The sequence below is a fragment of the Miniopterus schreibersii genome (assembly GCF_964146895.1).
Source record: "Miniopterus schreibersii genome assembly, chromosome: 11".
In the NCBI taxonomy this organism is placed as follows: Eukaryota; Metazoa; Chordata; class Mammalia; order Chiroptera; family Miniopteridae; genus Miniopterus; species Miniopterus schreibersii.
This window is the reverse complement of record NC_138111.1, coordinates 17,414,586-17,439,582: the sequence shown is the minus strand read 5'-3', so window position 1 is coordinate 17,439,582 and position 24,997 is coordinate 17,414,586. Positions and strand designations below refer to the sequence as shown.

Below are 24,997 nucleotides of genomic sequence, written 5' to 3'. Positions count from 1 at the left end.
GGGGAATACTCTAGAGCCCGTATGGTAAGAGTTTAGCACAATGTTAGGAGCAGGATCTAGAGTTAGACATCCTGGCTTGAATCCTAGCTTTGAGGCTCTGCAACAGTAAACTAATCCCTTGTCAAGCCTTAATGATCTCATCTGTAAAATGGGCATTCCTTACTTATAGGGCGTTGGGAAGGTAAAATAAGTCATGTGAATTCTTAACTCGGTTCCTGGCACCGAATTAGTGCTCAGTAAAAGTTAATTTATTACTATTATTTCAATGAAAAAATACAGCTACTGAGACTTCCCTCAAATCATAAATGTCGCTGCTGTTCTGGAATAGTCCCAGAGTCTCCAGGCTGTGCTGAAATTTTCCTTTCGGGAAATACATATAGGATGGCTATGAAAACTGAGGAAAGTTCCAGAAGAGTAGGGGCTATTGCGTTGGTCCAATTCATCTCCTCTCTTTTAGATAGTAGAGGGAGACGACAGCAGGCTCTCAAGGGTACTGGCCACCTGCCATTTCTTGGTAACATATTTCCTTTGAGGAAGATTGGCTCTTTGCCCTTTGGCCAACCTGGTAGACAAGCAGTTACTCCGAGATAGCCAGGAGAAGATGAAGCTGTTTGCCTTCAGGTAGTATGTCCTCTGCTATGTAAAAAGATCTGTCTCCATGAAGAACATGCCCGTTGAGCATATTGCAAAGTGGTGGCGGTGAACTAGCGACAGCAGCTCTGGGTGGTTGTCCTTTGACCAGGGTCTGCTCAGTGGCAACACTGAAAACACAGGATGCTCTGTAATGTAAAACCTTGGCCTGCGACCTCAGCATAAAGTAAAACGGAGCCGGGCAGGAAGTCACCCCACAGGAAGGAGCTGCCCTCGGGCCCTGGGGTGGCAGGACAGTAAAGTGACCCATCCTCTGTTTGTGTGTTTTCCAGGCTGGAGCAGGAAATACAAGCCCTAGAAAGCGAAGAGTCCCAGATATCCGCCAAAGAGCAAATCATCCTAGAGAAACTAAAAGAGACGGAAAAATCCTTCAAGGACTTTCAGAAGGTGAAGGAAACAATGTGATTTCTCTAAACTAGACCCATGGGGAAGTGAGCACCAGCAAAATGGTGCCAACTGGAGAAAAGGCCAGTTGGAGAATAGGCCAGTTGGTATTGATGAGGAGAAGGCTGAGCCACATGCCCTGGAAACGAGGGACAGGTGTGTGAGGACAGTGCCGTCTCTGAAGCCAAGAGTGGCCTGTCTGCTGGGATCACCTGGCCTGCTGGGGAGGTAGGGAGAGTCATTCCATTAACCCCATCGACCTACTGTCCAAACTCTTTGTCTAGTGCCTGAGAAACCAATCTTCCATTGGACTCTAGCATCCTAAAAACAATTCTTATTTAAGCAGATGAAACATGCTCCTGTGGCTTTAATTTAAATATTTCCTTATATATATATATATATATATATATATATATATATATATATATATATATATATATCAAATGGACATGAATTCGAAAAACAAAGTGTAGATCCATGAAATTTTACTGGATGCAAAAATAGTGCCATGTAGCAAAGAGGAGAGAATCCAGAAAGCCAGTAGGCTCTGACTATCTCAGGACCTTCTCTCCATTCAGTAACTCCTGTTCCCTCAGGTACCCTTTGGCCATAGGAAAGCAGTCTAAACAAATCAGTTTTCTGATCTGATTCTCTGATATCACTTCTCCAACATAACCAAGGGTAGCTGCTGGATAATCAAAAGAAATCTCCACTGGGAGAAATTCGGTAGAAGGTGAGGATGGTAAACCTGTCCCTTAAATTTCAGGATCCCAAACAATTTTCCCAGAAGAACAGAGAGCATTGGGTTTGCCCATCAAAGCCAAAATCTGGAGGTGGGCGGGGGGAGAGAGACAGGTTAGATGAAAGAGGGACTATCTCCTTGCAGATGTAGTAACGCTCTGCCCTGCTTTTGTTTCCACAGAGCTTCTCCAACACGGATGGAGGTAAGTGTAAGCGCTCTCTGCCCCGTCTGTACATGAATGTTTCCACCCGGTCAGCTTAGTCTCATGAACACAGGCTCACAGGAGACGTGGTGTGTTGGTTTGTCAGGGCAACAGAAAGAAAGAGCCCGCGGGGCACCGAGGAGGCCCACGGCCCGCATCTCGGGCCTTCTTGGCCTCTCTTCTTCAAGGGCTGTCTCTCCACTCGCTGTTTCTAGTCTCATATAGTTGGCCTGGCTCTTCTCCTTCCCGTTCATTCCCTGGAGGTCACTGCTTGGACGTTTCTTGAAAGATGCTCAGCAGAGAGTATTAACATCAGGACCAGACCTCAGGCAGGAAGGAGCTCATTTGTGCCCGTGGTTAGGTCTCCAGGCCAGACACCCATCAGAAGGCCACTACCTGGTGTCTAGGAAAGCTTTCTAGGCTCTGGTTTTTCTTTGATTCGGGAAACCACAGTTTCTGCAGCCTTCCAGGGAGGCTCTCCTCCCTGGGGGGCACAGTTGGCCAGGAGCATGTGAGGTGAGGGAGCAGGGCCCCCACCCGGCAGGAGGGGCCCTCACTCCCACTGTGGCTTCCCTGCCTTGCCCCTGCCCTCCGCTATCCTTACCTAGGGCCATGGGAATGAACTTGGGATTGTGTGCCTCGCATTCCTCACCTTGCTCCCCCAAACTTAGCTACGAACTCAGGAAAACCACCCGATTCCCACTTTCACTCTGGCCCTCAGCTAGACCTGCTTCGAAATGTTGGACTTGTCAGAAGGACCAGGTCCCATCTGCTCACCTGCTTCTTATAAAGCCAACCTCTAAACTAGGAAGAGAGCCAGGAGCCAGAATAGGAGTTGACATCAGTGTTTTTCCAACGTCATCTGGAAATACATGGGAAAAGATTTAAAAATGCAAGGATGGGTGATGTATTTTTCTGGATGAGCCAAGATACTTGCATTAAGGCTAATTCTGACTTGGGGGGGGGGGGGGAAGCATTGTGTTTTTGTTTTTCTCCCCAGCAAGTAAAAGGCAGAGTACCTGGGTTTGGGCTGGCCAGGTGATCTTTGGGAAGGGATTGAATTACACCTCATGCTCCCAGTGCATGTGGCAGAGATAGGTCAGGGTTGAGCCAGCAAGGACTCTAGGAGGAGTGCCTGTGACAGTTCTAGAACCTTCTCTAGGGTATGACCAAATCAGAGCTCTTTTTCTGTGCTTTGGAGGTGGAGCGTGGTCTGAGGACATGGCCTTGCCTGTCTGGGGGAATTGGAGGGGCAGCATGGGAAAGATGGTGTGTTTCCCTTGTTCGGGGGAGACCTGAGGCAGTGTACATGGCCAGCAATAGTGCAGTGAGTGTGGGGCTGGGATGGGGTTTGGGACATTGACCCCCAGCCAGCCACATACCAGAAGGGTGCACACTGACCTTTCATGCCTTCACTTTCTCTCTCTCTTTAAGCCAGGACCTTTCCTGGAACTCTCTCTCAGATTAGGGAGGGGGAGGAGCCTGCATGTCACGTCCCTGGGAGTCTGTGCAGGGCACAAAGACCCAGGTTTTCCATGACACGTTAAGAAGCGAAAATGAAGCCTCATTATAAACTCTTGCCACTGTCCCTTTCGTTTTCACTCTGAACTTCTCTCATTCCCTCCTGCATTACTTACTTCCCACTATTTTCCTCTGTTCACCCAAGCAGTTCATAGAGGCTGTGAGACACCTGGTCATAACTGCGGAGAGCCTGCAGAGAAACTGCCTTTATGACCCTGTCCTCCGTCGCTTTTTGACAGGATGGGTGACCTCAGAGTTCAGAGGATGCAGGAGTCTTAAAGATCCCAATAAATGGCCAGGGAAAAGTTTCTGTGGCCTTGCCTGTCACCCTGGATTATTAACTCGCCATCTCTGGTTATACCTTAGTTAGGGGGGTGGTGGGAGAAGTTTTTTCATCACATCACGTCTACTTGTGAAGAAGGAAGTCTGAAGGGGGAAACACATCCTTCCAAGAATGTGGTCAGTGTTTCGGTCACTCCATGGCCTGAGGGTAAAAACTGGGGCCTGTCCAGCAAAGCGACTGAAAGGCCTGATTCTTTTCTCATTCCTTAATTTCCATTGCCCCTTGGACTTCAGAGTTGCCAAGACCCTCTTAGAGTCAATCCACCGTGTTACTTAAGAACTAGCACCAAGTTATTATAGACTAATAATACCTTAATAAAAATAGCCAACCTCTGAAACACACTGGTTACAGAATCCAGGGCCGACGAGGACTATGTAACTAACAGTACCAAAGGCCGCAGAGAATTAGCAAAAGCAGCCTGAGCTGAATGAGGTGCCAAGGAGACGGCTGCTGGTGTGCATGTGGGCCATGACCCCGCTTCAGGTACCCTGTGCCTGTCGCTCTGTGCACATCAGAGGAGATGAAGGTCTTGTTCTGCTGGACCACCAGTGGCTTCTGATCACGTGGTGGCCCTGGCAGCCAAGAGCAATGTATTCCAATCATGAGTAGAATTTCCTGGCCATACACATTCTGAACCCCGCTCACTTCCTCCCTCCCCCCATCTGCACACCTGTTACATGGCGGCATCTTCATCAATTGGGTGGGTGGTTTTTACTGCCTTAAATAGGGGCGGTGTCTTGGGTCACTATAAATTATGTACAATATGTTTCTAGTGCTAGTTCTGTTCTTTACCCACAGAGGGGCTGGTGTGAAACCCTGTATGACACTGATCTCAGGTTTCCATCCCATCCCAGTCCTTGGTGGCCGGGGGCCATCCCCACATCAAAACTTTCATACCAGTTGTTGGGAAAACTCAGTGTGTCTTCAGGTTGCCCAGAATTCACATTTTCAGGAGACTTTTCATCAACTTTGTTTCTCTAGCTTTGGCTGTGTATGTTCTTCGTAGCCACGTTAACTACCTTAGCAATGCTGGAATCAGTGAGAAGCACTCATCTTAAATCTCTGCTCTCTGATAACTCACCACTTGCTCCGACCATGGGAAGAGTAATGATGGACCACCCCGACTGGGGCAGGAAGAGGGCGGTGTGCTGACAGGCCACATGAAGACATTTTCCCACGCGTGCTTTGGAGGCCCCGCGTGCTATTCCTTGTGTTGGTCTATAGACACCTTATGGCTGCATAACCTTAGGGTTTACTACTTAATGATATATTGAGGGGGCTGCCCTATTTCCTTCTTATGCCCCACTTCTTGCCACTCCCTTATCTCTTAGTGGAAGCCATGTAGCCGCAGCCCTCTAAGAGCTGTAGGCCTCAGCTTATAGCCAGTGACCACTGGGCAAAGATAACTCCATCACCCACTCACATTTGGCAGGGAGCTGACTCCTGGGGAAGCTGAGAAATAAGCACTAAGGCGATATCGACAGGGAAACAGAGGATGGGACAGACGTCAGAGATCTGGAGGTGGTAGAGGCTAGGGCACTGGTTGGACACTGGGAGGGGAAGTGAAAGGTGCTGCCCAGAACCCCAGTCAAATTGTGGTTCCAGTGAGTCGAGATACAGAATCCGGGGGAAGCGGCAGATGCGTGAAGATAAGAGTTCATTTTGGACATGTTGAGTTCGAGGTGATCGTGGGATGTTCAGTAGAGATATGCAATAAGCAGTTAGATGTAATTATTGCTAAGCGATTGATATTCCAGGGTCTGGGACATGGTTATGACACAGGAAGAAATCACATCACATAGAGCCCACCTTTCTAGAATGTTCCTTGTCTTGGCTTTTCCATTTCTCTCTGGGACACACACAGATTCTCCTCCTTGTCCCACCCCAGTGGCTTCCTCCTCTCCTCTGACACTTGGGCACCCTGCTGAGGCTCATGCCCTCCAGGTTCTCACCTCCCTGAATGGGCTCACCAAGGTCTTTTCCCAAACTGAGCTGGTCTCCCCCTTCTGCACCACTGTCTGCAACTGAGCTAACGGTGAGCTCACTAGGTGCTGCTATTTGAAATCTTAGGATTTTCTTGCTGAAACACCAATTGAAATATTGAAATCATGGAATCAATTCTAGAATTTTTTTAAAATGTGTACAAAATGGGTCTCCTGAATGAATCAGTCACATAAAACTGTGTTTTCAGGTCAGGAAAGGAGCCCCAAACCTATTTTCCAGTACTGTTTAATGCACATGTCTACTTTGATGCCCCATATTTGCTTGATCCCTCCAAGTTGATAATGGCTCTCCCTGGCTCGTCTCATTTCCCTGCTCTGAACTCTTTGTTCTCGTAGAATCTAGAGCTTTCCGATGAATCTCTTAATACATGAGCGGTCCTGGGCGTGAGCTCCCTGGCCAGGATCCCTCCTGCCTCAGCTACTCTGCTGAATGCCTGCGGCCGGGCAAACGCTCCCCTTTGTTCGCCCCGCTCCTCGCCCAGGCCCGCCTCGGGCTCCGCTATGTAGGGCAGACAAGCCGCTGCCTCGGCAGTGCACCCACTGGGCCTCCCGACACTGTGCCTAATTGTATTCCCTGTTCTCTGCTACCAGATGCAGTAAATTGCATTTCCTCCCAGCTCCCCGACCTGCCAATCCTCTATTCTCGAACAGCAGAGCCGCCACCCGGGCAGGACGGGACCAGCAGAGCCGCTGGTAAGTCCTGGGAGCTGCTTGGTTTCGATGCCAGGACCGGCCACGGGGCTTGCGTTTCTCCGCACCTTGCTAATGAGGGGTGCCCAGGTATTCTTACGTAGAGGGCCCTGCCCTCAGCCCGGCCTCAGACAGAATTGACAGTGGGGCGCTGGGCAGGGCCTGGGCCCCGGTCACTGACTGAGGGCGAACGGGAGACAGTAGTGAGGTTAGAGTGTTTTTCCCCCGCATCAGAGGTGTCTGTCTCTTGTGTTTGTGGTCTTTATATCTGTCATTCTCAACAGGAATCTGCTCTGCCTCCACAGCTGGGGTTTTTAGTTTCCACATTGGGATACACAGACTCACAGGAGCTGTGGTGGGAGCTGGGTGGAAAGTATTTTCAAAGCATACGAGTATGTTGCCGGATTCCTTTGGGAAGGAGCTGTTTGTGTATTGTGAACTTATATCCCCAAGTCTTCCCATTTCTAGAGTTATTTCTTAGCTACTGTGGTATATTTACAGGGAAATGTAGCAATTTAAAGAACTTATGTTTCTTGTTAATGTTTGTTTCCGTCTTGGATTTTGGGGACTAATACATTCATGAGTATGAGTGTAGAGAGAGCCACGCTTTGCTCTGTTCGGTACGAATGGGCCTCAGAAATCAGACTGGAAGGGCTTGACAATGACCCTCTCTATCGATCTGTTTGCTCTGTGCAGAAAATACCCCGAGTGTCAGGGGTTAAATGAAAAAGTGCGTTGCCAGGGTTCACAGTTAGTGACAATGTGGGAGAATTCAAATATGATGTCAGATTATGCTTTCCATGATCTAGGTATGTTTATGTTGAAAATAAATCACGTAATGACACCTGATATGAAACAAAACAATCATGGACTTTTAAGCCAGAGGAAATCTTTTATATGGACCAACCTGAATATTTTATGAAGCAAATAATTCCTCCTTGTTTTAATGCAGAAGTAAAAGGAACCAGCAAATAAGTATTGATCTATTTGTCCTATGCACTGATTAAGTTTAAATGCCTACTGGGTTTGTCTGTAAACATCTCAGCACATTGTGTACAGAAGCGCAGAGTTCCAGGGCTGGGTGGGACCAGAAGTGGTTGGTGTCTGGTGAAGCCCAGGTCCGGCCCACGTTTCCCGGGGCAGTTACAGGGTGGATAAACCAGAACTTGCAGCCCGTAGCTGTGCTACAAGGGACTCACTGGCCATGTCTTAAGCTCCAAGGTGCCCTTCTGAGATCAACTCAGGAAATTACTGTTCAAAAGTCACATTCCTTCTTGCTTGTTATTGGAGACTTGGGTGTTGATAGTTTCCAAGTTGTGGGTAAAAAGCTCTCCAGCCCCTTTCCACGGGTTCCTGCACCTCACAGGACGTGCAGTGGGATCCAACTAAAAGGATCAGCTCGTGGAGGGGGTGGGGGCAGTAAAAACTAATCTTTAAGAGACATAAACAAGATTTGCATCGTGTTGGTCAAGGAGTATTCAATTCAAGAGTGGTGTGTTGGTGTGATTGTAGTGCTGTGTGTGTAGGAGTACACACACCGTCACAGCCTAGCATCCTTCACATTTACAGGTACTACATAAAATAGTGACCCAGGGCCCTGAGTGAGGGTGGGGGAGGCAGAAAAGACACACATACAGAAAACAAAAACAAAACACGAAAAACCCATAGTGACCCAAAGAGCAAATGCACTTTTTAAAAAGTATTATGTGATCAGAGTCTTTTAAAAAATACGTTTACATGCACTTTTGTTTATTAAAGGACTGATTTTCGTAAACGCGTCTGCTGTGGAAATGCATGTGAGCCGAGTTGTGGGAGGACTCGCATTGGCCGTGGTGAGCTCCTTTGTCCAGACTGGCTTGGGAGTGGAGTGGTCAGGTTCATTGCCTTTGTGATGCCTACACAGAGCGTGGATGGCGTGCCAACGAATGGCACTCACCACTAGAACTTTCCTAAGTATCTTCCATCTTGCTTTAGGAACGTCCTTTTGGAGATGGGCACAAACTTAGGGCCATTTTTGTAAATGTCATTTGTCATTACTCAGTATTATGTCAAACGTTCTGGTCGGTTGCAGTTTGGCAGGTTTAGGATGCTGAATAAATAAGAATATATTTGGCATCATCGCTTTTCAGAATTAAGAGGCATCTATTCCAGTCTCTTACTCAAACGTGGAAGCCGGGGCATAGTAGCCCCACGAAGAGGTCCTCAGACTGTGGTCACACTGCACTGTGGCTGGAGCCCCGTGTCCCTCCGGTGGCCCCTTCTGTCTGTAATTGGTTCTGACTGTGGGAAAGTCCTTCGTCTGATGGAGCTGTCATTTGTCTGCCCTCTTCTCCCCCACACTGGTTCTTATCCTGCCCCAGCAGCCACTCAGAACAAACCTAAGTTCTGATTTCCCTGCAAGGACTTGAAAATGACCATCATTTCCTGTCTTTCCCAAATCCTTACTTTACACCCCCTTATGCCCACAGCCCCAGTCTCTTTAGCTGGTCCCGAGGTGATGAGATTGCCCGGAGACCCCCCCACCAGCCTTGTCCCTCATCTGGCTGAGGTGCTCGGAGCTGCCCGCATGCTCTGGGAGGGCTCGGCCGCCCTGCAGGGCAGGGCCTGGGCCCGCAGACCCTTTGGCTCTGCTCCAGGCTCTAAAGCTCAGCCTCAGAGTCGTTTCGCATGTGCCGCCTCTCAGCCTCCTTTCCTTTCCCCGGCGTGGCCACTGTTCCAGAATCATTTCAGGTGAAACACACGTTTCTTCCCCACCGTGGTGCACACACTGCTTCGCCTGCTCACGCGCAGAAGAACCTGCCAAAGTCTTTGTTTCTTAATCTCAAAAGGCAAAAGTAAGGATGAGCTATGCACCTTTGTAGATTAGACGTGACTGTTAAATTCCTTCCAGTTAGATCGGCCCTCATGAGGCAGGAGGGGAGCGACGTAAGGCGGTGTCGACATCTTTATAGTTGTGATTGTGGCACCTCCTAGCCTCACTTTCCTTCTGAACTCAAATCTGAAAGGCAAGCCTTCATTGTGTTTCATCATTTCTCTGATAAAAACGTTGCGGAGTTGGACCCGAAGTCAGAGGCCTGCAAGCTCACCGTTAGGGGTTCCCCGGCCCGTGGGAACCCTAAGTCGGCACCTATGAGGCCGGATCGTTCAACAAGTAACCAGTCCCTGCATGTGTCCTAACACCCAAGGCACATGTTTCTGTCTTGTCCACATGAATATAAGGGACTTGATGATCCAGATGTACTGCATCTCTCGCACTTGCCAAATCTGTCCAGGGACCTTGAACAAAATGAAAATGAGATCCATCTGCAGAGCGCCTGCCTGGTGGACTGTGCTGGCTCGTGGGGGTCTCTGCTCTTTGAGTTTAGCCCCCAGGATGTCAAGCTCACTTCTATGTAGTTTATGGAATTCCCTCCTCATTTTTGCAAACCAGAACTTTGAGTGTCTGCCTCTAGCACCTTTGGGGTGTATAAGCTCCTTGAGACAAATTCATCAGTAGGGGAACTGGGGCCTAGCAGTGAGAGCGTTTATAATCCTGGGCGCTCCCTTATTTTCCAGTCTCCACTTCTCCCTTAACAATATTCCTGCCAGCACTTTTCACACTGAGAACTACCCTTCTTGACAAAAAAAAAAAAAAAAAAGGAACCAAAATCAGATATGAGAAAGAGGCTTTTGCTTTTGTTATCCATCAACATGACATATTTGCCGACTTCTTTTTGCAAATACTAAGGTGCCCTGGGAAAACAGTTATTCAAAGAAATCGTTGATTACTGGCTTTTGAAGTTAGGGATTGCTCTCTGGGGTGAGAGGGAGAATCTACTTGGAGTTAATTTCCTCATTTTCATTGTTACTGACATATCACAATAGTCCATTTTATATTCCCAGCCTCAAGAGGAGGTGTGAACATATATGTATATGCCCCAAGGGACACAACTGCATGTATATGTATGTTCATTCAATAAGCCACGCATGTGCGTTGCTTCCTTTCGCATTCCCGACATGACGCCAGCTACTGTGTATTGGGGTGACCTCACTCCTGGGCGACGGCCATGCTCTGACTGTCTGCTGCCCTCCTGTCGTACTTGACGCATCACTGACTCACAGGCATGAGGCTGTTCACGGCACCACAGAATATCAAAGCTGAATACCTTCACCGTGAAAACACAAAAAGTGACACCCCCATCTTACTGACTAGCCACGGTGGGGGTGTCATTTTAGACTTCACACGCGGACGCTGAGCCTGTACCTCCTCCCACGGTGCGCAGTGAGTCAGAGGAAGGGAACCGAGGGAGCCCGAGTCCAAGGCTTCCGCAGTGACGGACCTGCCCGCCCCTTCCGAGTGCGGCGCCTTGTTCTGTGTGCTCTTGGCTTGGTTCTGAATAGGAATCAGGTTCCCCTTCCCCTTGCCGGGTCACCTGTCCTTGTTTCCTCTCCCCGGGCTCCTTATAGCCCTTACAGCTGCCCTCTTTTTGCTGAAGCTGAAAGTAACGGCCTGAGACAGTCACAGAGCAGGGGAATAAGTCTGAACTGGAAACAAGCATTCTCCGCTCCTCAGAACATATTTTTGGGTGCTGCAGCACGCCAGGCACGATAGCGCCTCACCTCTCCCTAAAGAAACCCTGGTTTTGAGGCAGGTGTCTTCCCCAGGGGCCTCCTGCTCCAGCCCACACCGGGCTGCTTTCAGGGCCCTGAGACTGGGACTGTCACCCCCCTTTCCAGCGTTTCTGCTTCCTCCAAGTGCTTCTCCTCATTGACCAGAGCGCTATGGGGGAGTAAGAACCTAGTAAACCAAACCGCCAGGCCCGAGTCAAAGCGCCAGCTCGGTCATTCATTCACATCCCGCTGCCAAAACGAGCTACTTCTGTTCATACGTTTTCATGAACAAAATGAACGTGTTACTCCCGTCTTATGGGGTTATTGGAAGGAGTAGCAAAAATGCTTCATATACTCCAATCTTGTCATCAGTATGCCATGTTTGGAAATCAATCATTAGATTTTCATTTATAAGAACACACTTCTAGACCTCAGCCATCCTGTCTCTGAAACCCCCATCTCACCGTATCCTTTATTTCTGCTCTATCTCCAGATCCTTCCTCCAGGAATTTTCACACAGCTTTTCTTCAAATACCTTTATGTCCATGGGGCTCTTTCAAAATCTCTTTTAGGGGCTCCCCAGAAAGTCTTCTGCCCTGAGCAGCACCCGCTCCTCATTAGTCTTCGATGAGATGAGCACGGGAGCCTCGTGACTGCGCAGCCTGCAGTGTCCCTGTGGCCGGGGAGAGAAGGGTGGGTGGAGAGTCTCCTTTGCGGTTAGAGATGAGGGCCCGGTAAGCGAGAGGTCCTTGGTGTGCACTCCTGCGCAGCAATAAAAGGCGAGTTTTACAGTTGTGGGCGTGCGTCAGAGACAACGTGCTGAACTTAAAACTTGTTTTCCTCCTGCTTCATACCCACCCTAGTTCACATTGGAAATATTATTATCGGCCGAGAACTGGAGCAAAATATAACTGCTTATTCATAAACAACGTAAAGTTCGTGCCTCCTGTGTGGTTTTCTGAATGTCTGATAACATTCTCCTGTGTGTCCCTCTGAAGTCTCAGTGTTGCCCAGTGTTAAGCCAGAGCATCTCAGTGTTCACCTTACTAGCAACAGAAGGAACGTAGAACGGAATGTGAGTTCTAACCCCGGAGAAACCTGCTACACATCTGTGGATGCTTTGAGGCCTTTATGTTTTAGCTGGAGCGGGGGCGGGGGGGGGGATACAGATGATGTTGTATTTGCTGGCATAATCTATCTAGGTTTATTGTATAATAACAAAAAATGTCTTAAAATGTTCTGCCCTCATATTCTAGAAATATTGGAAGAACAGAGTACAACGTGTAAATATAAATAGTCATGTGTAACCCTAATGAAACCATGTGGCATGGGGTTCAGGTCCAGAGCCACATCACATTTAACAGATTACAGCTTAAAATCACAAGCATAAAAACAAACAAACAAACAAACAAACAGGAACTCTGTTCTTTACCTGTTTTTCTGGAAGGATATTAAAAGGAATCCAATGCCTATCTCCACCCAGACATATTTCTCATATTTCCTTTTCTTCCCTCCACTTATCACTGTCTCCAAAGTACCACCTAACACCACACAATATTCCTTCTCTATCTGTATCCCACACAGCTTTGGCTCTGTCTCCCACAGAACTCCTGCTTTCTCAACTTTTTTTTTTTTTTTAAATATATCTTTATTGATTTCAGAGAGAGGAAAGGAGAGGGAGAGAGAGATAGAAACATCAATGATGAAAGAGTCATTGATTGAGCCCACAACCCGGGCATGTGCCCTGACCGGGAATCAAACCCCGATCACCTGGATCCTAGGTCGATGCTCAACCGCTGAGCCACGCCCAGCCAGGCTTTCTCAACTCTTCATTGTGTGGATCTATTTAATCCTTCTAGCAAAGAACATCTCATTGTCCCTCCTTTCTGTCCAGTCTCAAATTCTAGGAACAGGCAAAGACAAAATGAGGTTGAGGGTTAGGGTGGTGAAGGGGAAGGTGGACCAACAATAACAGCATTCTCATTGGCGGGCAGAGGGAGAGGGGCATCTCTAATAAAGATTCCCATGTTAATCATTTATATATCCATATAATATCCATCTGATACCATAATGCCCATAAAACAGAAATATTCTATTCCATACTCTGTATCGATTGCAGGTAAAGGTGTCATTGTGTTCGAATATTGCTGGATGTGTGGGAGATAATTAAACACTGTACCTACAACTAATAATCATTATTACCTTTCTTATTTATAAATCTGTCCCATGAGTGTGTTTATAGTGATAAGATATAATATTTTAACCCAAAAGTGTGCTTTTTAATATAAACGTGATATTTAAAGAACTGACTTTTTGGAGCCCATGCAAAATATTAATGCTCATCCTATTTTTCTGATGACACATTTTGTGGAAAATCAGGAAATAACACAAATATTTCTCCTCATGTCACCGTCATTGTGTGAGCCTGTGTAACCTCCACGACAAATATTGGTTGGCCTCCCATTATATCACTTAAGGAAACTCCGAGATGTTTGTGCTGAACTGTGAAACTTTCAAAATGGACACGATGAAAATCAAGCGTTGGATTTCGCTTCAGAATCTTTTTAGTTAAGTGTCAACCATGAACAGATTGTATCTTATCACACAAGCAGATGGAACAATACCATTGCTGGTTTTTTTAAACCAGTTCAAACATTAATTACTGTGTGTACCTTTTCATTGGTGTCATATTATACCAAGTACCTGTGGCTAGATTAAGACAAGCAAATTAGGCTTTTCAATTAGCAGCATTTGCTTCGCAGGTATGTACCTCGGGTCCCTTCTGTACAAAAGACTGTAAGGTAGGTGCTGGCGGGGGGGGGCAGTCATAGAAAGAGGTCAGGCAAAAAACTGGCCTTCAAAGATCTTAAAAGCCTGTGGAGCTAATCAAACATTCCCACAAATAATTATACTCCTGCGTGGAAGTGTAATGAAAGTGTCAGTGCCTTCAGAGAGGTTTAGAAGATGTGTTCAAAGAATCTTAAGAGAGGGATGACTTAGGGATGGGAAGATCTAAGACAGCTTATGGAAGAGGGGGCCATTGACCTGGACATGGATGGACAAGTCCCATTTGGATGCACAGAAACTCAAAAGAAGAACATTTCCAGAGAAGGGACTCTTAACAAAAGCAGGACATGTTTAGGTGTGAGGTGGTGGTATTTGGTTGTGCTAGAGGGAAAGAGAACAATAGAACATGAGAGTGAAAAGGCAGTCCAGGCAGAGGACAGCGGTCATGGAATGATGTGGAGTGTCCTGGGAATGGGAAGGAGTCTGTTATGGCCAGAGTGTTCTTGGAGTGAGAGGGGCTGCAGGTCAAGCCTAGAAAGGAAGGTTGCAGACAAATTTCTCAGGGAATTGTGTGCCTAGTTAAGGAGTTTGGTGTTTATCCTATACAGACATAGAAACCAACAGAGGGTTTATGAGTAAGGTAACTGTGGGCAGGATGAAGCATAGGCTAGCAGGGGTCAGCAGGCTTTTTCTGTAAATGGCCAGATCGCAAATATTTCAGACTTTGTGGACTACATATGATCTCTATCACATGTTCTTTGATATTTTTTCCTTCCCCCTTCCTCCCTCCCTTCCTTCCTCCCTTCTTCCCTTCCTCCCTTCCTCCCTTCCTCCCTTCCTCCCTTCCTCCCTCCCTCCCTCCCTCCCTCCCTCCCTCCCTCCCTCCCTCCCTTCCTTCCTTCCTTCCTTCCTTCCTTCTTCCTTCCTTTTTTTTCCTTTTTACCATCTTCTAAAAATATAAAAACTCTTCCGTGCTCCTCTGGCCACGCAAACAAGCCTCAGGCTACCTCTGGCCCTCTGGCCATGAGAAGAGATAAGTGGCAGGTAAGGTGGGAAACAAAGCAATTGTGCAGAGAGCAGAGGAGGGTCTGGCCTAGGGCAGTGGTGGTGCAGGCAGTGGTGAGGAGATGCAGGGGAATACATCTGAAATGCAATTAGTTACTCTCAACAATTGTTTGGCTAATAGACAATTAGGAAGAGAAGGGCAAAAAAATTGGGTGCAATTCTGAGCCTTCTTGCTTGAGAGACTAGGTGGTACTGGTATCATTCATCACCGAGACTCTAGGGGAGCTTGGAGAGAAGGTGCAGAGAAGTTGATGTATCCATGGGTCATCCAGGGAAAGGGTACCTGGGGAGAACTCTCTCTATGGGTCTACTGCCCAGTTTCCTCACATTTGGAACGTGTGCTTCGGAGATAACAGATTTGAAAGGATGGAGTATCACAAGACACTATAGGACAGGAAAGAGCTGGTCCTTAGGAACCCTGAACTGGCCGTGGTGGATTTGGGATGAGTTGGAGAAGGTGAGACCAGAGCAGGAAGACCAGAGAGGAAGTTCTTGCAGTAACCTGGGGAAGAGGAAATCGTGTCTCAGATTGAGTAGTGGCAGTGGAACAAAAAGAGGTGACAGATGAGAAAGGTGGCGTGGGGCAGAATCCCGAGGACTTGGCTCTGGGCACATGCAAGAAGAAAGAGGCGCCTTCTGTGATCCCCTGCCTCGAATTCCAGTGTCGTGGGATGACGCGGCCTCCATCCTGTTCTCTTTCTGATTCTTGTTTGAGAAACCTAGCTAAGCGTCTGAAGTACTCACAGAGTGTATCGTCTGACTACTTTGGTAGTTTTCAGTTTTGCAAATAATCCTACTTTATAGTGTAGTGGAGGACAGCCATGTCCCACCTGCAAAAACCTTTACGTATTCTCCCTTAACAGTGAAGGGAAATTCAGAAGGAATAGAACACTTGAGGAAAGAGTTTAAAAAGATACAAGATTTTGGAACTAGGATACATCTTAACCAAGGGCTTTAAAACTGTCTATAAGCGAGGGTAAGCTGTCAATCAGGGTAAACTTGCATGTTGCCGGCCTCCCTGCAATTCGCTACATTGGATCCAGACAGTTGCTTGTGGCAGTCTAGCAGCAGATCTTCCTTAGAAGTAAGTGTAAGAGCCAATGAGATACAGTAACTGCACACCTGCCTTCCCAGTGCATTAAGCTGCTGTGTTAAACACATATGTAACCCCTCTGTCCACACTGTGCACTCACTCTAACACTCGAGATGCTTGGCAGTTAGACTAGACAGGGCACCAAACCTTTTTTTTGTCTGTTTGGCAATTAACCATTCACTGGCTTTTTTTGTTGTAACATGCACTTCCTTTCTCTTGTTTTCATTCAAGCTGTGTACGCCATGGAAATTAATGTGGAGAAAGACAAACAAACAGGAGAGACCAAGATTCTCTCTACATCCACCATTGGCCCAGAGGGGGTCCACCAGAGAGGAGTCAAAGTCTATGAGGATGGTACCAAAGTAGTGTATGAGGTGCGCTCGGGAGGCACCATAGTAGAAAACGGAGTGCACAGATTAAGCTCCAAGGATGTAGAAGAGCTTATTCAGAAGGCTGGACAATCAAGCCTAAGAGGAGGGCCCGTGTCAGAAAGGACTGTGCTTGCAGATGGGAGCCTCAGCCACCCTAAGGACCACGTGCTCTGCAAAGAGGCCAAGTTAGAAATGGTCCATAAGTCTAGGAAAGATCCCTCTCCCGGGAACCCAGGGCAGCGGGCCCAAGCGCCCAGCACTGAAGGGCCGCAGGCAAACCTGGATCAGCCCGTCACCATGATTTTCATGGGCTACCAAAACATCGAGGACGAAGAGGAGACTAAAAAGGTGCTAGGCTATGACGAAACCATCAAGGCCGAACTGGTCCTCATTGACGAAGACGACGAGAAGTCCTTGAGGGAGAAGACCGTGACGGACGTGTCCACTATTGACGGGAACGCAGCCGAGCTCGTGTCTGGGAGGCCGATCTCAGACACCACAGAGCCCTCGTCCCCAGAAGGGAAGGAAGAGAGCCTGGCCACAGAGCCAGCCCCAGGTACCCAAAAGAAAAAGCGCTGTCAATGCTGTGTTGTCATGTGACCACTCCTTTCTCCCCCTTTCTTCGGGCGGCCTCTGGGCCCCCCACCACTTCCGTAGACCTCACTGTACCACTAGCTGCAATACTGTGAACTGGAAGCCAGCACCTGCCTGCCTTGCAGTGGGATTGCTCTGATCTCTCTTACCCCCCCACCCCCGCCCCCCGCTTTCATTTTTCTCCAGTTCCCTCCCCTCAGAGACAACGTGCATGTGTGTGCTCCATTCTTTCCAAGAACTTGCTCTTCCTCTCAACCTTTCCTTGTGTCTTCAAGAGTGAACCGGTTCCTTACTGCTCGATCGGAACGGACTCTCCACGGCAGCGAGTTCTCTAGTAGCCTTAATCCACTTGCCTGGAACCGAACGCAGTGGCCCCGGGCTCTCGTTTCGTAGCGTGTTCCTATGCTGTACTCACACGTCGCCACGTCGCTGGTGTCTCCCTCGCCTCCCTTGCTGTGGATCTTTGCTTTTATTATATCATGTGTGGCAAAGCACTGTTGGCTCTAGCCGGTTGCTAGCGTAGCCCAAAGTGGACCTTCCTTAGTCTGTGCCATCTAGGGTGATGCTTTCTGCTGCCTTACGTAAGCTTCCAGATTTCAGTATTGTGCATCTCTGGCTTTCCTTCTGTTACACCTGAAACGAAGCTGATGTAAAAGGAAAGGACCCAGGGCTTGTCACAGCGGGAACGTAGGGACTGATTCCCCCAACCTGCCGAGCAGCAGCTGTCCCTCATTCATGGCTTAACTGGTGGACCCTTTATATAAGAAGCACCATTTTTTTTAATTTTCTAAGGACGTGAAACAAACCTTGTTTTCAGCATTGGTAGTGATCTCCAAACTTAGGCAAGTCCACGAGCCTTGCTTCTGTTCTCTCGAAACAGCGTAAATTTTTATATTGTTTTCTTTTTCACGGATATTTTCTGATCATGTTCATCTCTTTTCAACGAAGGGATCATTTTGGGGCGTATCTCTGCAGTGACCATATTTCTAGAACAGTATTTCTGACCTACAGTGGGGGCTCTGGTGCTCCCACTACTTTGCGGATGGTGCTGTAACTGAATTTCCTATTCATCTCACCTGCCCAGTTGATTACAGAGCCTTACTTCTGGACTCTTTTCTTTCTGTCCCCACGAGAAAGAGAATGTTTCCCATAACGTCAGCATGTAGGTTTATCCACCTCTCAAAATAAATTTTAAAATGTAAAAAGAAAAAGAAAAAAAAGTAAAAGATTAAGAAAGACCTGTCTGAGATTCTCAACAGTAGGTGCTTAAGTTCATTCCACAAACACTGATTGGATTGAGTGGCACATAGCTGAGCTTCTTAAAGCACGTTTCTTAACCTGGAGATTTCAGAACATCAAAGAATAGTTTTTATCTAGAACATAGTGAGCAATTCTTTAAATAAATTCTTAACACTCCCCCAAAGCAAATAGCCACACACAGAGTAAAACCAAAGGGAAGCAATTTAATAGCATAATCATATAGTAATGAAATAAAGATGTAACATTTTAACTGATTTTAGTAACAGAGATAACTTAACTTTAAGTTACTTGCCCGAATGTTAATAGCATTGTTGCAACTCACTGGCAAAATTGTCTGTGTTCTATAGAACATAGTTTCTAAAAACACGCAGTAAGACATACCGTATCAAGTCTAACTTCTGTAAAAAGTAGATGAGAAAAAAAATAAGGTAGCCTTGAGAGAATTTGACTGCAGAACCAACTAAATTTGCCCTAAATAGCTTTCTCAGTGCTAAATCTATTAGTATTTTTAATTTCGTGGCTTGAAATTATATGTATTCTAATCAAAAAGAAAAAATACTTTTTATTGTTCAAGGTTAATTTTTCTCTGATAATTACACTAATGAGCACAGAGTGAGGCATTTTATCACCAATATGTAAACATAATAAGTGAAAGAAGGGAAACATAAAGGAGCTAAGTTTGCTTTCTAAGACGATTTCATCCATGGCTTGGTTTTGAACAGTTGAGGGAATTATCTCTAAATCTCAGGTTCACTAAAGCAGCTACAATTGAATAAACCTGTTCTGTTACCTAGAACTAATACCTGGTTTTCCTGTTCCTCAGTAAATGGCCACTACAGCATTATTTAAATGTTGAATAAAATGACATGCCAGATAAACCTATTTACATAGAGAAGAAAAAAAAATCAGTTTCAATGTTTGGGACAATCTGTTATTTTAATAATTTATTTAAGAAAGAAAACACTGAAAGTTTACCATAGCTTATCTTTCTTTTCTTTTCTTTTTATTCCCTTGGGGATTAAAACCATTCACTATGAGTTTTTTTCAAGCACAGTTAATGAGTGGAAGGGTGGAACTCAGAAGCCTTGGGCTTGCTGGCTGATAACCTGAATGGGTCTCCTAGGACAGACCTCCCTGTGGGGCCCGCCCTTCCTCCCAGGAGTGAACCCGTTTCTCACGAGGAAACTGACCTGCAGCCCCCACTCCAGCACTGTGCAGAAGACCTGAAAGACCAGTGATAACCTGCACTCTCACTCACCAATTGTTATTAGAGGGATTAGCCGTTTATACGAATTAGCGTGCTCTCTATACTTTTACTATAAAGCTGATCATCTAATGGTTTCTAAAGTAAGATGTGCTGCTTTTAGTACAATGATTAGTGGCCACAGTGAATGCAGGTGCGTTCGAACACGGCACCTGTCTTTGCACCCTTTGTGTCATGTCCCTGCTACAATGGGGGAGTCGGGCTCAGCTGGTACTTTTACGGGAGGAGACCTACAATCCCACCGGCAGCAAGTAGCTCCCCTTCATGACGAAAATGTCGAGTTGTGCGTGTGAACATCCTGCCTCCCCTGCTGTCACTGGCGTGCCCTGTGTACAGACTTACATCACCAGACTAATCAGAGCATCAGTAATGAAGCTGCAAAACCATAGTCTTTTTTGAACTAATGGTTGGTTGGACTTTCTCTTAAAATCATATAATTAGTTCCCTTTTAAATGGAAAGACAAGCAAGAGAGAGAGAAAGGATATTTTATTTGTTTATAAATAGGTTTTCGGTGGCTTGAAGACCCTTTAAGGGTTAAAATGGTAAGCTTAGCCTTATATAGCCTGAAAAATCTTGATGACTTGTATATCCTTGACTTTTTCTTTTTTTTTTGGTTTGATGTGTAATAGGACAAACTACGGGGATTTTTTTTTTTAACTTGTACCTCTTTTACTCATCAGTATATTAATTCTTGATATAAGCAAAAATTAGTCGGCTCTAACAGTGATTTGACAATGCCCAGTGATGTCACTTAATGTTGGGAGTAGAGAAGACAAGGGGCTAGGGAATTCCCTTCTGGCCAAACCCAAAACATAGTTTCCTTCAGTGTCCGGAGCAACCTACACTTAGTCAAAGACTTTCAGGAAACTCAAAACAACTTCTAGTGTTTATTTCATTCGACTTCTTTCTGAAATGTCGATAGACATGTATCTGCTTCAAACCCCACTTATTCCATCTTACTCCTGGTAATACATGTGTTTGTCCTACATGCAAGTAGAATATTTTACTTTGGGTAGGGTCGAGTTTTTATAAAAAGAGAGAAACTATATGTCTAGAGTTATAATATCTCTGGGGCAAAACATTGAGGCCAAGTGTGCAAACAGCTTGTTTCTCTTCACTTCTGTGGAATTTCATTTCAAAGAGCCACAGAACACCCTTGGCGATGACCATTTATTTAATTCCAAAGAACGAACAGGTACAGAAGGGGAGGAGGGTTCTGGTGATAGAGGCAAACACTGAACCACTAAACCAGTACTTCATTTTTAAAAAAAACATGTTTTTATTGATTTCAGAGAGAGGAAGGGAGAGGGAGAGAGAGAAACATCAATGATGAGAGAGAGTCATCAACAGGCCCCCTACCGGGGATCAAGCACATGCCCTGGCCGGGAATCGAACCATGACCTCATGGCTCATGGGTCAACACTCAACCACGGAGCCCCGCCTGGCCGGGCCCAGTGCTTCCTTTTTATAAAGCATTAACCCTGTCAATCTAAGACAAGATGAACACAAGGAGACTTGACTTGGGGTTGTGAACACACAATACAACATACAGGTGACGGAGTATAGAATTGTACACCTGAAACCTATATAGTTTTATTAACCAGTGTCACCCCAATAAATTCAATTAAAAAAATACATCAGAGCCCGGCCGGCATGGCTCAGCGGTTGAGCATCGACCTGTGATCCGGGAGATCGCGGTTCGATTCCCGGTCGGGGCACATGCCGAGGTTGCGGGCTCGATCCCCGGTAGGGGGTGTGCAGGAGGCAGCCGATCAATGACTCTGTCATCATTGATGTTATTCTCCCTCTTTTCCCCCCCCCTCCCTTTCTCTCTCTGAAATCAATAGATATATTCCCAAAAAAATGATAACAAAAAGTAATATGTATACTTTATTTAAAAAACAAAACAAAAAACACCACAGATGAACATAGACAAAATATACCCAGAGGACATTTTTTGTTCTTACTTAAATCTAGAAGCCCAGCTGCCTCTCTTTGTCACTAGATCCCTGTGGAGTTTAGACCCCATTCCTTGTGGGAATAGTCTCATCTCCCTCGATGTTGCTTTGTTGACAACACACTCCGAGGCGAGCAGTTTTATGTTGTATTTTTGCAATATGCACATTTGTTATTGAAACCACAAATTCTCAGCATCGCTAAGACATAAGTATCAGAAACATTGCAAATATGCAGTCTTTTAGGAGCCCCTCAATTTACTGAGCCAGGTGTGTAGAAGCCCACTGACTAGGATAGAACCAGAAGGGCCCTGTGTCCTGCTGGGCGATGCCACCGGCAGGTGCGTGGAGTCACAGCCTGGAGCACAGAACAGCTCGAAGTCATGAGCGAGACGGGGTCTTTGAGTCCTGCTGCCAGCTGACCATTGTGTAGCCCTCTTCTGGTCTTACCAAGAAAGTTTTCCCGCATTTTCTAGGGAAAAAGAAAAATTAGTCTTTCCTGAGGAGCACAATGCAGCTATGTGTCTGTATTTTCATAGCTTCAGCAAACTCCGTAATAGAGTTCCCAATCTAACAAAAACCAAAACACTGATGATTTGATTGTAGAAAGGGGTAGAATAAAGATTACATCCAGAAAGTTTCAAAGGGCAGTTTCACTGGGGAACCCGTAGGCCAGCCTTGCCCCCCACCCTTAATTTTTATATGACTTAAATAGGCCTCCGCTTCCCTCTCCACTCGTCTAACTTAAGAAGGCCAGAACTGTAGCGCAAAAAACCTGCTTTCAATGTGAAAATATAAACACGTAATTTTGGGGGACCACAGACTTTCTGCAGCTAAGATCTGGACAGCCTTAACTTTTGTAAAAAAAAAAAAAAAAAACCAACAATTTTTCAACGCTCTCTTTTACAAAGAAGGAAAACATGTTTTCTGAAATTAATGACTTTTTTATATTTTGTGACTGTTTTCTAAGTTTCTACAGGTTGAGGTGTGAATGGTCATCTTCTCCCCATACTGCCTCTTACTGATCACCTGGGGCTCTTTTTTGCAAGTCACTGCATTCCTATCAAAAGAAAAATCTATCTCACTAGCCGCAAAATTCTCCCTAGACTTCAGGCAGTCCTCCCAGAGTGAAAGAGCAGAAATACAGAAAGAAAAGAATTACAGGGTGGCTTTCTCTGTATTGTCCTATAGTTCATGTACTGTATGGTATATATGTTTACAGAATGTATCTGCCTTGTGATGTTAACAAAATGAATGACAAAAAAAAAAAGAGAGAGAGTCCTGATGTGCCATTGGAAAGTTTGCCTTAGCATCGCGGTTTATGTTCCTCTTTTCTGTCCTTTTGAAAAACACAGGTGTATTCCAAAGCTGTGTGAACACAACATTCTCTTGCCACCCCTGCCCAGCCCTCTTCAGGGCCATGAATTTCATCACAGGAGCCTTGAGGCAGAACCTTGCAGGTCTGACCCGGGGAAATAAAGTGGGCATAGCTTGGGCATTGCCTTGGCCCGTCTACCCACCAAACCCGTTCTGTGTTCTCAGCTGGGCCTGCCATTTCACTCTCACATTCCTGGGGCGAGCCACATGACCTGCAGTCCTTCCCGCTTGGAAGGGGGTGTACCTGTGGACCCCCTCTCTGGGTCTGGGAGCATATTTTTCAGCATAATTGGCACAGCTTTGAAAAAGCAGAAGAGATGGACTCCAGTAGTGTGATTGGGTCGTTACTGAGGGGTGTGCCCATTCATTTTAGTCTGAGACAAGCAGCCTGATACGGGTGGGAGTAAGGAGTGGCTATAGAAATGGAATATTTTACATTTATGTATTTTTTTAAGGAAAAATATTTTTATAATGAAACCCGTAAGCATTCTGAAGCTTGAGTTTGAAGACACCCTTGATTGACTGAGTTATTTCTCCATTCCATTTAGGTAACTTTCTGGTGAGTTCTGTAGCACTAGCCCAGACCTTGGGGAACATGAGCAAAGGCCTGTGACCTGCCCTTGCACCACCACCGCACAAAGTCCAGTTTTTCCAAACAGGCCTAGGTTGTAAGACCAAACTTTCTATAACTGTCATTAGAGAAACTATTGTATGGCTTCACAGAGCCATCTGGGCTCCATCTTTAATAATAATATATAATCTTTTGGAAGGAGATATTTATTTTAAATGTAAGCCAAACCCAGCTATTATCAAAGTCTAGCTCTTTCACGTATTTAAGGAGTAGTTGCTACACTTGAGGTTAAGGGACCACTCTTGACGGTGCATTTGATTGATATGTGTGAAAGGTGAGTCAGAAGCACCTGGCTCTTAGTCTATACATAAATGTGTATAATATAACAATATAAAGCCTACCAGGCATTATTGGCCTTGTAAATATTAATGGGGCTGCATCATATTTTCAGAGTTAAGTAGAGATGAGAAAGAACTGTCTTTATCCATCCATAAAGAGGATTCTGAATTTTTAGAGTTCTTGGATACCTCCCCAATTTTCTGCCAAATTCCTGAGTTCCCATCATAATCACACTCAGCTTCATGAAGATCTTCCCCCACGCCCGTTCCTCTGGCTGACAGGGCGGGACAAGCCTCAATCTGCTCACCACTCCTGTAGGACTCTCTTCCCAGGCGGCGTCCTTTCCCGGGATGGGCCCTCTTTTTACTCCCCTAAAAGACCAAGATCCTTTTCCAACAAGGCAAGGTCATAAACACTTTCCGTTTCAAGAAAAATAACCTCTCCGATTCCCACGCAAATCATTTTCATTCCTTCATCACTAGAATCCCTCCAACGGGCTCCACTGAAGCCCAGCTGTGAACATGTGTCATGGAGACAATTTCCAAAAATGCAAAAACTATGCAACTGCCTGCAGGTGCTACGGGAGAGCCAGTTTACTCTAGTTTCTTATTACTCCGGGGACCTCTCGGTTCCAAGATGAGGTGGGCAGAGCAGGGAGCCATCCAGCCCCTTGGGTTTGCAATGACAGATCTTTATCTATGACGAGGCCACCTGGCAATGCCCGATCTGAACTATGCTGTGTGTGGCTCCAACTCCAATTTGGTGATGTCCTATCCTGCAAGTGGAAAGAGTCCTATCCTTTGTGGGATACTGGAACATTCTTTCCCCCTCTCCATCTCCTGACTTAGCCGAGTTGAAATCATACAGGGGTTCGAGAAAATGTTGTGTGTGATGCAGCTCCTCCGCGAATGTAGGTTGTTGGAATTTGCAGCTTAGCGCTCACTTGGGGCGAGCGATGTCTCTGTAAATACATCCATTCTGTGGTTGGCTGGGGGGCGGGGTGGGGCCTGTCGTGCTTTCTCTGAGTTAGACTTGCCGGGCTAGCTGCTGTACTTTGTAACCTGAAGTGTACTTTGACTGTTCTGTTTCCTTCGGATGGAAAACACAACAACCACCGACGTTAGAAATAACACTGCCAGCAACAGCCGATGCTATACTTGTAGCTTCTCTCTGTTCCTCTGTACAGTGTTAATA

The 24,997-nt window shown here is 46.2% G+C and overlaps 1 protein-coding gene across 6 annotated transcripts in view; it reads left to right on the top strand.

Annotated features, from left to right (window-relative positions):
- Window positions 1-24,997, top strand: part of PALM2AKAP2 (PALM2 and AKAP2 fusion) — a 351,155-nt gene that overhangs the window by 179,663 nt on the left and 146,495 nt on the right. For 4 of the 6 annotated variants that reach the window (XM_081152444.1, XM_081152441.1, XM_081152445.1 and 1 more), the window contains exons 5-8: window positions 924-1,038; window positions 1,958-1,979; window positions 6,438-6,539; window positions 16,303-16,998. In XM_081152444.1, coding sequence (XP_081008570.1) covers window positions 924-1,038; window positions 1,958-1,979; window positions 6,438-6,539; window positions 16,303-16,998 — 935 coding nt within the window. The remainder of the gene's footprint in view (window positions 1-923; window positions 1,039-1,957; window positions 1,980-6,437; window positions 6,540-16,302; window positions 16,999-24,997) is intronic. The other 2 variants (XM_081152447.1, XM_081152448.1) reach the window with 1 other exon arrangement.